General features: G+C 49.0%; 6 protein-coding genes across 7 annotated transcripts; 2 read left to right on the forward strand and 4 right to left on the reverse strand.

The window, feature by feature from the left end:
• Positions 1 to 846: 846 nt before the first annotated feature.
• Positions 847 to 3096, reverse strand: TrAtP1_010280 (uncharacterized protein). Its single transcript, XM_014089575.2, has 3 exons — positions 2282 to 3096; positions 1761 to 2188; positions 847 to 1693 (listed from the first exon to the last, which is right to left on the reverse strand). Exons 1-3 carry the CDS (start codon positions 2574 to 2576, stop codon positions 1478 to 1480), a joined length of 939 nt encoding a protein of 312 aa, XP_013945050.1. The 5' UTR covers positions 2577 to 3096; the 3' UTR covers positions 847 to 1477.
• Positions 3097 to 4229: 1133 nt separating this feature from the next.
• On the forward strand, positions 4230 to 5514 carry TrAtP1_010281 (uncharacterized protein; the record flags this gene model as incomplete). Its single annotated transcript, XM_014089821.2, has 3 exons — positions 4230 to 4523; positions 4591 to 4962; positions 5032 to 5514. The coding sequence occupies 3 exons, from the start codon at positions 4230 to 4232 to the stop codon at positions 5512 to 5514; spliced, it is 1149 nt and encodes a 382-aa protein (XP_013945296.2).
• An 891-nt stretch (positions 5515 to 6405) lies between these two features.
• Positions 6406 to 7347, reverse strand: TrAtP1_010282 (uncharacterized protein; the record flags this gene model as incomplete). Its single annotated transcript, XM_014089819.2, has 1 exon — positions 6406 to 7347. One exon carries the CDS (start codon positions 7345 to 7347, stop codon positions 6406 to 6408), a length of 942 nt encoding a protein of 313 aa, XP_013945294.1.
• A 451-nt stretch (positions 7348 to 7798) lies between these two features.
• TrAtP1_010283 (uncharacterized protein) lies at positions 7799 to 9175 on the forward strand. Of its 2 annotated transcripts, none has more exons than XM_066114639.1 (4): positions 7799 to 7958; positions 8034 to 8208; positions 8268 to 8867; positions 8946 to 9175. In XM_066114639.1, exons 3-4 carry the CDS (start codon positions 8384 to 8386, stop codon positions 9062 to 9064), a joined length of 603 nt encoding a protein of 200 aa, XP_065970735.1. In that variant the 5' UTR covers positions 7799 to 7958; positions 8034 to 8208; positions 8268 to 8383; the 3' UTR covers positions 9065 to 9175. The 2 variants fall into 2 exon arrangements, with proteins under 2 accessions (XP_065970735.1, XP_065970734.1); XM_066114638.1 differs by having other exon boundaries at positions 8034 to 8053; positions 8158 to 8208; positions 8268 to 9175.
• Positions 9176 to 9341: 166 nt separating this feature from the next.
• TrAtP1_010284 (uncharacterized protein) lies at positions 9342 to 9890 on the reverse strand (the record flags this gene model as incomplete). Its single annotated transcript, XM_066114640.1, has 1 exon — positions 9342 to 9890. The coding sequence occupies one exon, from the start codon at positions 9888 to 9890 to the stop codon at positions 9342 to 9344; it is 549 nt and encodes a 182-aa protein (XP_065970736.1).
• Positions 9891 to 10126: 236 nt separating this feature from the next.
• TrAtP1_010285 (uncharacterized protein) lies at positions 10127 to 10518 on the reverse strand (the record flags this gene model as incomplete). Its single annotated transcript, XM_014089817.2, has 2 exons — positions 10127 to 10272; positions 10359 to 10518. The coding sequence occupies 2 exons, from the start codon at positions 10516 to 10518 to the stop codon at positions 10127 to 10129; spliced, it is 306 nt and encodes a 101-aa protein (XP_013945292.2).
• Between the last annotated feature and the right edge of the window lie 1612 nt (positions 10519 to 12130).

Below are 12130 nucleotides of genomic sequence, written 5' to 3' on the forward strand. Positions count from 1 at the left end.
CCCGTCCATGATGCGCGTGTTCCGTGTTCCGGGAAAGAGCAAGTGTCTTCGTCTCGAATCTGCCCAATCCCGCGCCTCGGCTGGCATGCACTGGCCCCGGAAAATACCGAAGGCAGACTAGCGCGGTGAAATGACGCCCGCCTTCACATGTTCCAGCGGGACGACCGCTAAGCCGAGACGGGACTTGAAGCGAGAGACGGGAAACCCGCGGACGCCGTGAGATGCTTGAACGATGAACACATTGTTAATTGGATTTGTCTGTTTATTTTTTCCTCCAATAGAACTCAAAACTTTGTAGAGTCAAGATCGATTGATGGCTGCATACTATCAATAAAATACCTCAATGTTGAGAGCTTCTACAGAGCTGCATGTGAATATTCTGTGGCTGGACGGAATCGTGTAAGTAGCCCGGGCTGGGGATTGAGTTTGCCGTTTTACGCACTTGGCATCAAAACGTGCCATATCAATATGATTGATTCTGGCCGAATGCGGTCGACTATTTACAAGTCACCAAGTATTCGATCATAAGAGATAAAGTAACATTGATTGTTGTATTCTCAGATACTGGACAATGCCCTGCTAGTAAACCCTCTATGCATCGTGTGTTCAGTCATTGTGTTGTATTGTCCAAGGGAAACATTCTCGGACACTGTGGCAAGTCTAGCTATTATACATCTGGGTTACCGCTGTTATTGTTGCCCCTGCTGTTATTATTACTCCTACTGGTACTGCTACTGCTGCCTCTTCCTTGGTGTCATACTTGAGGCATCCATATCATCACATGCTCATGAAGATAACATGCCACTTCATCTCAAAGCACAACCACTACACGACAAATACACTAATGTCCAGTAGTATTCAAATATCGTATTATCAAAAGTAGCCAAGCAGCTCTAAATAAAATAGGTACCCGCCCTTCCCCATATGTCAACGCATCCTCAGCAGGACGAGTCCATTCAAAAAGTAAATAAAAAGACATAATTCATCAGCATAATACCGTTTTGCTTTATATATTTTGCTTCTCCTTCCAATCCCCCATTCTTCCTCTCCACCATGAGTAGTTTCAGAGAACCCAATCGTTGTTCTCCGAATATCTACTCTAACTCGGGGTTTCCCACCCCACCGCCCTGTGTATCTTCCCTTTTTTTATGCCCAAAATTTCTCTCTTCTTCCAACTGTCAACAACACAAACACACGTTTAGTCAACCAAAGATAAAACGCCGTGGATGTACAGATTCCAAAAAGGATATATGCTCCGAACGAACGCCGGGGTTATTACGCAAGTGGATCGTTTTTTGTGTTTTTGTCTTGTGTTTTCCTTGCCGCCGCCGTAGCCGCTCGCTTTCCATATTTTCCCAGTAGATTTGTTCAATATCTCTTTTTATACCCATAATTTGCCTCCCAAATCTCTTCTCTGTCTGTGGTCTTTTCTCTCTCTTTCGCTCACGGTAGATGATTGGAATGCTTGCTTCCCCTTCTAGTTGCCAAAAGCCGCAGTCCATTTCTTGTAGTAACTTGACGACACGGTTTCGCAGCTTCCCTCGCCTGACTTGGCGCAGCCCCAGAAATAGACCACAAAGTCGCCGTCTTGGTATGAGTCGCCTTGGTCGGTGCGCGTGTATGGGCCGAGTGTGCGCTGCGGCACGAGAGCCAGCTTCGAGAGAATGGTGGGGTGCCATTGAACAATGTGTTCCTGCATTTCCTACGTTAGTCCTGTCTTCTCTTGTCTCCCAATTCAATTGTGTCTCAGCTTCACTTACCAGAGCGTGTCTCTCTGCCTTTTGGAAGTTGTAGCTTCGGTACAGAGGGTCCATCCAAGTCTCGATGAAGAACTTGCTCCATTCGCTGTTTCTCACAATGATGCTGCCAGCCACCAGCCCCGAAATGTCCTGGCTGACAATGAAATCGATATTATCGGCTCTCAAGTGCGAAAACGTTCTAATGATGCTGTCCGGAGGAACAACGGGGTAGTTCTTGATCATCAGGCTCTCAAGCCTCCTCTGGCCCAGAATCTGTTCCTCCAATGACTTGTTCACATCCATAATGTAAGCGTCCTGGTCAAGATACCAGACGAACTTGGCCTCGGGGAATTTGGTCAATGCGTGTCGTATGGCCATGAGCTTCGACCAGCTCTGTGGCGCTCCTTGGGTATCGTAGTCGTAGGCCTTGACGATAAATGCCTCGTATCCTGTGTTTTTTCTGCGTGTCAGTCATTTCTGCGCACATTGGAACAATGGTCGAGCATGTGTTAAGATATGAAGAAAGATGAGGGGCTACCCACCATGCTTGGCCGCATACTGCTCTCGGTTCTCTCTAATTGTTTTGAGATAGGCGTTATTGTATGAAGTCGGGTCAATGACTGTCACTATCACAACAGGCGGCTGGCCTGACGGCACACGCTCGCGGTCGGGGCGAGGCACGCTTGGATTTGAAAACAGCCACAGCAGCGCAAATATCGCAAACGCAACAATGCCAACGGTCCTGAGCCGACTCCTCCGCAAGCTGGGCAGTCTCGTAGATCTGGGTCGGAAGGGAGGCGGGTTGGAGCTCTTGCGAGCAGGATAGGCGTAATGCATCTTGTCGGTTCGAAGAGGGTGTCTCGTATCTCGTATCCCCAACGCAGTAGCCTGTTTTGCCCAGTATATGTATCGATTAAAGCGGCTTCTTTCAAGTCTCTCTTATTTCGATTCGTCGCAGCGCATTCAATCAAACAATGCAGTCGAATCGCCAACTTGCAGAGGTGGCGGGATGCGAGAGTCGCGGCAAGGCGTCTTCAATCGTCCTGAGGCCAGCTGTGCGACGGCCGGTAAGGAGAGCAAGCAGAGGCAGGTCCGCGAAAGCCACAGTCTGCAGCGTCCGGCGACACAAGCTCGTGCGGAAAAAAGAAATCAATTAAATCAAGAGCCCCAATCGAATCGAAGTAAACGAGTGGCGTTGGCAGTGACGGGCCGCTGCGACAAAAGGCGATTCGCGCGCGGTGAGGCGATGGCGAGCGACGATCCCTTATGACATTGGATTTGTACCGCGCCGCTATTCTTAGGGGTCTGCTGGTGGTCTCTTTTTTCCGGCCAGCGCTGAACACGAGGCCGGCGCCGGGAGTACGAATCGCCGGCCCAGTAGGTGCTTGCAAACGGCGCCTTATCCTTGCGACTTGGCCTCGTATTTTTTGCTAGCAGCACTGCATACGGACTCAAGCGCCGAAGCTGACGGGCTAGTACCAAGGAGGAGATGTGATTCAGGCGTTATCGCAGAGATGGATGAGGCTGATAAGGGCGAGGCTTTTGTTTGCCCGTAGGAGGTGGCATAGTAGATGTACGAGCCGAGTTAGCGGTTGCTATCTACATGATTGCTTACAAACATGGCCAAGAGAACAAGAGGTGCCGAATTGACTTGGTAGTTGAATTGCACAACAGTTATCAGAGTTGGGAAGTATACAGTCAAGCCGATGTCAAATGTGCCAGAGCGGCAACAAGGGGCCACTCCATGGTGTTGGCTCTCGACAAAAACCCCATCTCACAGAATATACAATAATTGACACTATTTCTCGACAAACTGTACTGGGAGGATAAAGTATAGATGCTAATGGGAATTTTATAACGGCTTCCCAGGTTGATAATATTAAGTACTACTCAAAATTCTTGGCTAGGAATAGAGCCTTTTGACAAGCTCTTGGAATTATTTTTTGTAGAGAAAGATGCTGTATCTCTTGTGTCATTTGTGTTCAATTGCATTCGAATCATCTAAAATTACTATTCCGAAGATGACATGAATCTTTTTTGCCATTTAGCAAGAAGAGTTGAAACATGTGACAGGGCGATCGACCTGGTAGGTCCTACTTAAGGTAGTCTGTTCCTCGTACTAACTGCTATCGACTTAGAGTACTCCAAGCATAGAATTTGTACAACTGAGATGCATGTGCTTCATGGAAGTTGGAATAAAGACTGTAAACTTTATATTTAGTTTAACAAGTAGAATAAAGGGGCTAGAAATACACTTGGCAATGATTAGTAGATTCTGCACGGCAGGGTTGGCTCGGTCCCAGCCGCAAGCCTTTGTTTTACAGTCAACCTTCCTATAAAACTTAGTCAAGGCAGGGTTTTTTTAATAATCGTTAAAATGTTTAATATCTCACCCGAGACAAATTCTGATCATAAAACCGGCTCAAAGTCCTCCATCTTGAACTACTTCTTTCAACATGTCAAAGAAACATATTATTCCAATACGTCAGAATGTGGGAGCTAGTCCCTTTCGTAATCAGGGTGTCAGCAGTCTTGCTACTTTTCGGAATACTTCGATTGCTTTTGAATAGATACAATCGGCTGAGCAGAATCCCTGGCCCGTGGCTTGCATCCTGCACCAATCTCTGGAGGTTTGCTTTGACATGGACTGAGAAGGCCGAAGCTACTCATATCAAGCTCCATGCTCAGCATGGAGACGTCGTTCGCCTGGGGCCGAATCTTGTATCTGTTACAGATATGGATGCTGTCAAAAAGATATATGGAGCTGGGACCTCTTACGAAAAGGTGTGCAATTTTCTCTCCCCCCTTTTTTTTCCTTTCAAGATGAAGCCTCATTTCTAATAGTGATTAGTCCGAGTTCTATGCGACTTTTCGTGATGTGGCGCGAGGGCACATTCTTGAAAACATGTTTAGTCTAAGGAACAATGGCTTCCATAGAGTTCTCCGGCGAAGCGTTGCTTCAGCATTCTCCATGAGTACATTGGTCCAGCTGGAGCCATTTGTAAACTCAACACTGAGCTCATTCATGAGAGAGCTCGATAAGAGATTTGTCAATACAGAAACTGGCCAAAAAGTCTTTGACTTGTCAAGGTGGCTCAACTTATATGCCTTTGACGCCATTGGCGAGCTGAGTTTCTCGGAGAGAATCGGCTTCCTCGAGAGCGGTGGAGATATGGAAGGAATCATGCATCAGGTTGAGATGCAGCTTGGCCATCAGAACACTGTAAGCTAGCCTACCGTTTGGCATTCTACAAATTGAAGCAATGTTGAAACTCACCCGCCGCTTTTCTAGGTCGGTCAAATGCCATGGCTCGATCGTTTCTGGGCAAAAAACCCAATTAAACTGTGGCTGGGCAGAATGGGCATTTTACAGGAGCGAGACTCTATTGTGGTGAGATTTGCTGCGCGGAAAATAAAGGAACGGTATGAGGCCCTAGGGGCTGGGGCCGCTCCGTCCGCAACAGACTTTCTCGATCGGTTCATCCAGGCGGGGATAAAAGATCCTGAGCTGATGACTGAGCAAGAGATCTTGAGTCTCACTCTTGTCAACATCTTTGCTGGTGGCGACACCACTGCCATTGCCCTCTCCGCCATTTTCTACTTCTTGCTCAAGAATCCCTCCACGTTGGAAAAGCTTATGGCTGAGCTTCACGAATCTCCGCCCAACAGGGATGATGGCATCATGAGCTACGGCGAGGCAAGAAAGCTTCCGTATCTCAAAGCTGTCATCCAAGAAGGCCTACGGATGTTTCCAGGAATTGGCAACCCCCCTTGAGCGAGTTGTGCCTCCCCAAGGCCTAGAGGTCTGCGGACACTTCCTCCCTGGAGGTACAATTGTCGGGACTTCGGCTTGGCCACTACACTCAAAGGAGTCCATATTTGGCGCAAATCCCAGGGAATTCCGGCCAGAACGGTGGATTGAGGCCTCTGAGTCTCAAATCGGCCTTATGAACAGTGCCATGTTCGCCTTTGGAATGGGTGGTCGCTCATGCGTGGGACAGAATATCAGCCTGCTAGAGATATATAAAGTCGTCCCTACAATTCTTTGGAAATACAAGGTATGTAACCAAGTTGCTCACCAGATCCTTTTAAGCAGCCTACTAAACTGGAATCTAGCTTGCTTTTGCAAATCCTACAGCTGAGTGGACTACATCGAACCGGTGGTTTATATATCAGAAAAACTTCTTTATTACACTTGAGCATCGAGTTTAGACTGTATCATTGCTTACAAATATTAACAAGAGGACAGGAGAAGGTGGCTAAATACACTTGATAATTGAATTGAACAATAATTACAATGAATTATAAACGATACATTCAAGTGTCTATGTAAAATGTGCCAGGCTGTCCAATGATGCTGCTTAAAGGTAGGTGTACTAGGGCGTACGGAGCAGATACTTGCTGGAATTGCAGTCTCTTGAATCCCCAAGGGGCTTCTCAAGCACGCAAAAACGCACCGGCAAATCTCATACCATGCCAGCGGACAAAGAACCAAGACGGCCTTTGCCCAAAGCAATGGTAGAGCGTCGCTATTTGCACGCAGACTAGTTGGCTTGACACGGAAGAGCGAGTTCGAGACAACTTAAGAGTGTGCAAAACGTTGGGATATCGTCAAAAGAAGAGGGAAAAGCATCGGTAGATTCGCAAGGAGAGGCAGAAAAATTCATTATTGGTCCTTCCTTTCGTCTTCATCAAGGTCACCGTCATCGTCATCAGTCCCGACATCCAAGACTCTCTCACTCACATTCTTCAACACTCGTTCACTGAGTTTCTTCACTCCTTTCCAGATTCCCATCAGAGCGGTAAAGGCTCCAATAATGACAAACAGCAGGCTGATATTCTCAACTCTTGCTCTTCCGCCTTCCTGGCGTCGTCCCGTCATGTTGCGCAGGTTCCACCAATGCCACGGCGAAACGGCGAGCATGGACTTGAAGATGCCCACGAGGCCAAGGGAGAAGAAACCCTTGATGAAATGCTCCGACCAAGTCGTTGGCGGCTCCCAGTCTGGCTCTTGAAGCGCTTCGATATCCGTCACAACGCTCGTCACGGTTTCGCTGATTGTACCAACGGGATCGACCCAAAGATTGAGGAGCGGGTCTGCCATGAATCCTAGCAAGAATATGCTCACAATAAGAATCGCCACCGTCAGCCCGGCTTGAGCCCATTTGCTGCTTAGCATCGAGGCCCAATGAAGGCGCACCAGTCGATAGGAGAACTTGCACGTTGGGCATTGCCAGTAGTTTCTTGGGGCCGTGGGGTTTGATAGCCGCCAAGAGTTGAGACATCCCTCATGCACGTATTTTTGCGATCCCTTGCACTTGCACGGGGACAAGAGTCTTCCTAACTCGGCGTCATCGGACACGTATACCGGCTTGCTCGAATTTGAAGGGTATTTTGGTTCCACGACATCCAGGCAGATACGACACGTTCGTGGTTTGTATCGCCTCTGATTATGCGCAGCATTTGGTGGTGGCTGACTTTGAGTTTGTGCAGATGCGTGCTCCCCATCGTTGTCTGATGCTGTCCACTCATCTGGATACGTGGTGAAAGTCTTGTCTTGAACCGACGACTGATACGGCGCTCGGGCTCGCTCGCCAAACCACTCCATCGCGGCTGTAGCTCCTCAGCCAGCTGGTAACGCAATAAGTAGTATCGAGAAGAAAAAGGATAACAGAGGGAGAGCAGTTGGTAGCTTCACATGGTACGAAGTGACAGTACCTGGCAGGTTGTCTGGTCAGGCAGCAATGCGGCAAAGGAAGAAGAGCGACGCGTCAGGTCTTTACATCGACAGTAACGGAAGAGGCCACTTCATCGATTTCCGCGTCACGTTCCATGTAGCTCAGCGAGCCGAATTCTCCGGCTGCGTGACTGCGGACAATGATTTTTTTCTCTGGCGGAGTTTGGTCGAACGAGAAAAGCTGCCGTACCAAACGTGGTAGTGCTGGAAATTCCCAAGCTCCCCCCACCGGAACTCGGCAAAATAAAAGCTCCGCGGCCAGCCCACTGCCTGGGCCAAGCTTGACGCGCAGCTCAGTGTGCCTGCTGCCGCAAGTGGGATTCCACAGTGTTGTAGCAGAGCAGCTGGCCAGGATAGCTTCATCAACACTCGAAGAAGCATTTGGCGCTCCGCATATCGACGCAATTGACCGCATAGACCCTCGACCAGCATCCAGACATGGCTGACCGATACTCCTTCTCTCTGACCACATTCTCGCCCAGGTACGCTGGCTGATGTCATTCCATCTCCATCTCCATGTGCCAAAGACCCCTCTACTGACCTTGTTCCCTCGATAGCGGCAAGCTGGTACAAATCGGTACGCATAGCTCTTCGCACCCAGACCCATCGCTCGAGCCATTTGGATGGGTTTACAGTTGGAATGACACAGAATGAGGCTGACATGTTGATTCCTGCTCGCAGAGTATGCGCTGAATGCGGTCAACCAGGGCATCACTGCTCTGGGTATCAAAGGTATGGCTCACTTCAAGAGGGCAGCAGATGGCTGGCGAGCTAACCAAATGAACTCACAGCCACGAATGGCATCGTCCTTGCTACCGAAAAGAAGTCGTCCTCCCCCCTCGCCGACCAGAGCAGTCTGTCCAAGATTAGCCACATCACGCCCAACATCGGTACCGTTTACTCCGGCATGGGACCCGACTACAGAGTACTGGTCGACAGAGCGCGCAAGGTTGCGCACACAGGCTACAAGCGCATCTACAACGAATACCCTCCCACCAGAATACTCGTGCAGGATGTGGCCAGAGTCATGCAAGAGGCCACCCAGTCAGCTGGTGTTCGACCATATGGCGTCAGCATGCTGGTTGCCGGCTGGGACGAGGGCATCGAACCCGAAGAGGAGGAGACCGAGATCAAGGAGGGCGAGGAGGTGAAGAAGACAACAAAGACGGGAGGAGTTCACAAGGGAGGCCCCATGCTGTACCAGGTTGACCCCACGGGCAGCTATTTCCCCTGGAAGGCCACGGCCATTGGCAAGAGCGCGACCAAGGCCAAGACCTTTTTGGAGAAGAGATATTCCGAGGAGCTGGAGCTGGAAGATGCCATTCACATTGCTCTGTTGACGCTCAAGGACAACATTGAGGGTGAAATGAATGGTGATTCTATTGAAATCGGTAAGCTCTCCTTTCCTGATGTCATAATACATGCGAGCGGGACATGTTTGTTGTTTTTAACACTTGATTACTTTCTAGGTATTGTTGGAGCTCCTGCTCACCATCTGCTTGGCGTGGAGGGTGTTGAGGGTGCCACTGGCCCCCGGTTTAGAAAGCTGACTCCCCAGGAGATTGAAGATTACTTGTCAAGTCTATGATAGACACACCCATGCTCGGAATAATGATAAAGCAGGCTTTGATGTATACCAATGAGGCATAAAGCTTAATAAACAAAAAGAATTTGGCACGATAGACGGCTACTTGATATCAGCTGCATCTTGTGAAAGCTAAGCCAGTGAAGCAAAGAAGAGTAAAGCGTCAATGCTCCTTGCAGTATGAAGTAAAACAAACCAGAATGCTACCGAGTAGAGCAATCCAAATATCCATATTAAATTCTCTTCTGCCCCTGTTAGTAGGCTCTACTGACAAGCCCATCTATGCTTTGGCAGTTAGGATGAAGGATGCTCGTGGACCAGCCGCCACACCCACAATCTTATAACCATCTGCAACTAGGAATGGAACATTTGTCCATGTTTCTGCTCTACCAACTTCTCTCCCAAATCCAAGCTGGCCATTTCTGTTCTCGCCACTGACATAGATGAGCCCGTCCGTAGTCAGTGCAATGGCATGAGCCTCTCCCAGAGCGACATCCACAACGTCTTTCCCGCCGTCGACCTCTGTATAGTTGGGCACGCCCGAGAGCTCTTGAAAAGCATGTCCTCGACGATGAGTCTGAGAGTTATCTGATGATGCTGATGCTGATGCTCTTGAAGCTGCTGATGGCGGATAGCAGCCCCAGACGTAGACGCTACAGCTGTTGCTGGTCAGCGCCGCCACAGCAGTTCCGCCGGCGGTGACGAGTTTGATTGGATCATCTGCCGACGCGATGTCATTGAGGTCGGGTACCGGGCCCGGCTTACCAGACGGTCTGTAGGATTTTGGTTGAACCCGGGTCAGTGGGACTTCAAGTCCGATATTCATCATCCGCTTTCTTCAACTTGGCTTACCGATCTAGCGGATCAGTGTCTCTCCCGAGACAGGCTTCGAAGCGGGAGTCCCCAAACGTAGAGACGGAGCCGTCAGAGTGGAGGATGACGAAGCCGGTGTTGAACGCAGCGACTTGCGTGGCTCGAGGGCGGCAGTCGAAGATGGACTCTGGCTCGGCGCCAGCCCTTTGAGATGCCAAGGACGAGTACTTTACCAGCTTGTTGTTGTTGGCGTCATTGTCGTCGCCATCTTTGTCGTGGACAATGGCTAGAAGCTCTCCGGTGGCGGCTTCGGCTGACGTGTAGAGAAACTCGGCTTCGGTTTCCACGGTCTTGGGGGGGGACTAGGCCGGCGACGATGAGACTTCCATCGCGGTGAACTGCCAAAAGGAGCGTTTGTTAGTATGAAGCGAAATCGGAGTGTTTCTTTAGAATGGCAATAGGTAGTATTGAAGGCGAGCTATACCGATGGTGTAAGTGAGTCGAGCGACTGGTCGTTTGATGGTGGCGGCAGAAAGAACTTTTGTAAAGCGGTAAAGGTCATGAGGCTCCTCCTCCTCGTTTGAGCTTTGGCGATTGAGGGAGAGCTGGTGCCAGGCGTTGAAGCCTGTTGCGAAAAGGTCCATGGATGGAGACTTTTGCGTTTACATGGTTAAAGTGGTGGCTGGTGGGTCGGATGTGAAGGCAATTGGCCTGTTGTGATAAAACGAGGCTGCCTAGTGACTACATGTAGCTTCGATGCTACGACGGCATTTTGGCAACTCGACTTGGCTTATGGTATGCGAAGGGAAAGAGTAGATTTCTATTTTCATCATAGTATAGAAATTCAACTGTGTATTTACAATTCCGAGTATTGATACGTGCCTGATGGCATTAAGAGCGGCTCCATGTACTCGTCTAGATGCGATGAATTCCTGCAGTGAATGGATTAAGCCGCTGCCTATTGACTAGCTTCGATGCTACGACACCATGTTGGCAATTCTTATCTAGGATATGGTATGCGGTAGAAAAGAAAAGGTTTCTGTTTTTGTTTTAGTATAGAGAGTCAGCTATTGTTATGATCCTGGGTGTTGATGTAAGCCTGATGGGATCATGAGAGTAGATTCGGAGATTGAACTGTGCAAATGTACATGTACTACGTCACCCATGACTGATGGCCCTTTTAGCAGATGCAGCGACCTATTCTCTTTACCCTTTCTGAAACCTTGATGCTACATTGAAAATTTTATCTTCGCCTCAATAGATGCACGCCTATTGCGTGTAAGTTGCATACATTGTAGGCGGCAGTCGTATTACGCCGTTACCTGGGCGTATTATCCACTAGAGCGGATTATTTATAGCGAATGGTACTGCGCTAGCCTCTGTAGCTTCACGGTCGGTGAGCCATATCCGACTTGTGACTCTTATGACTCCCCTACGTTGCATAAGAGCACGGAACACCGCAGCGGCAGGTCGGCCGTAAGAGATTTTTGTTTTGGCGAGTTCCTAAGACTATAAGCAAGATCCGTGACGGCGGGTCAATATTCCCCGAGAGTGGAGGAAGTGCCGGGCCAAGGGTGGCTTGTTGCATCAAGATTGATGGTTGGTCATATTAAGCGAGGTGAATTTTGAATTACACGTACCCATATTCACAGTCACAGGCCCTTGTAGTTACAGATAGACTACTATTGCACTTACACTGCTGTGACGGATGGATTTTCAAGTCCAATTCAGACCCTGCTTAGACTCTAGCTCAAACTCTTATGATTCTCCACCATGGCAATACGGCGCCGTGAAAGCTCAGCTTAGCAATATACGTTATAAAAGCACGCATTGAGTTCTCATTAGCCGAATCCTTCTAGAACCGCGTGGCCTATAATTATTAAGCTCTCCCCAAAGGTATGGAGAAGATGAAATCTGTCGCCGTGCCCAAACAAGCCTTGTGACCACCTCCCAATTGGCTGCCTGCAGGGTAAATCGTCTTTGAAACGAAATAATACCGCTCGCCTGGCCTCCGACATATCAGCCTAACTGCCTTGGTATAGGTAATATGTACTATTTGTGACCAAGTCGGGAAGTATTCAGCGTTCGTGGGGTGAAGTCAACGAAAGGAACTTGCAACTTTGCTATAGGCATTATTATCTGGCATTACTAAATCGTCATGGTGAGGCCATCATGATTGGCTGCTACGGCACACACATGTAGATGTTGGATGTCTTAGGCAGCACGTTTACGTTTCTCAGCTACATGTACTTGGGT

Source organism: Trichoderma atroviride, chromosome 5, assembly GCF_020647795.1.
Source record: "Trichoderma atroviride chromosome 5, complete sequence".
Classification (NCBI taxonomy): domain Eukaryota; kingdom Fungi; phylum Ascomycota; class Sordariomycetes; order Hypocreales; family Hypocreaceae; genus Trichoderma; species Trichoderma atroviride.

Coding starts and splice junctions, on each gene's coding strand:
- TrAtP1_010280 (XM_014089575.2), bottom strand. CDS start 2,576: ATGCATTACGCCTATCCTGCTCGCAAGAGCTCCAACCCGCCTCCCTTC. Junction 2,189..2,281: donor GCAGTATGCGGCCAAGCATG/GTGGGTAGCCCC, acceptor GAAAAAACACAG/GATACGAGGCATTTATCGTC. Junction 1,694..1,760: donor AGGCAGAGAGACACGCTCTG/GTAAGTGAAGCT, acceptor TAGGAAATGCAG/GAACACATTGTTCAATGGCA.
- TrAtP1_010283 (XM_066114638.1), top strand. CDS start 7,915: ATGGCTGACCGATACTCCTTCTCTCTGACCACATTCTCGCCCAG. Junction 7,959..8,033: donor CTGACCACATTCTCGCCCAG/GTACGCTGGCTG, acceptor TTCCCTCGATAG/CGGCAAGCTGGTACAAATCG. Junction 8,054..8,157: donor CGGCAAGCTGGTACAAATCG/GTACGCATAGCT, acceptor TCCTGCTCGCAG/AGTATGCGCTGAATGCGGTC.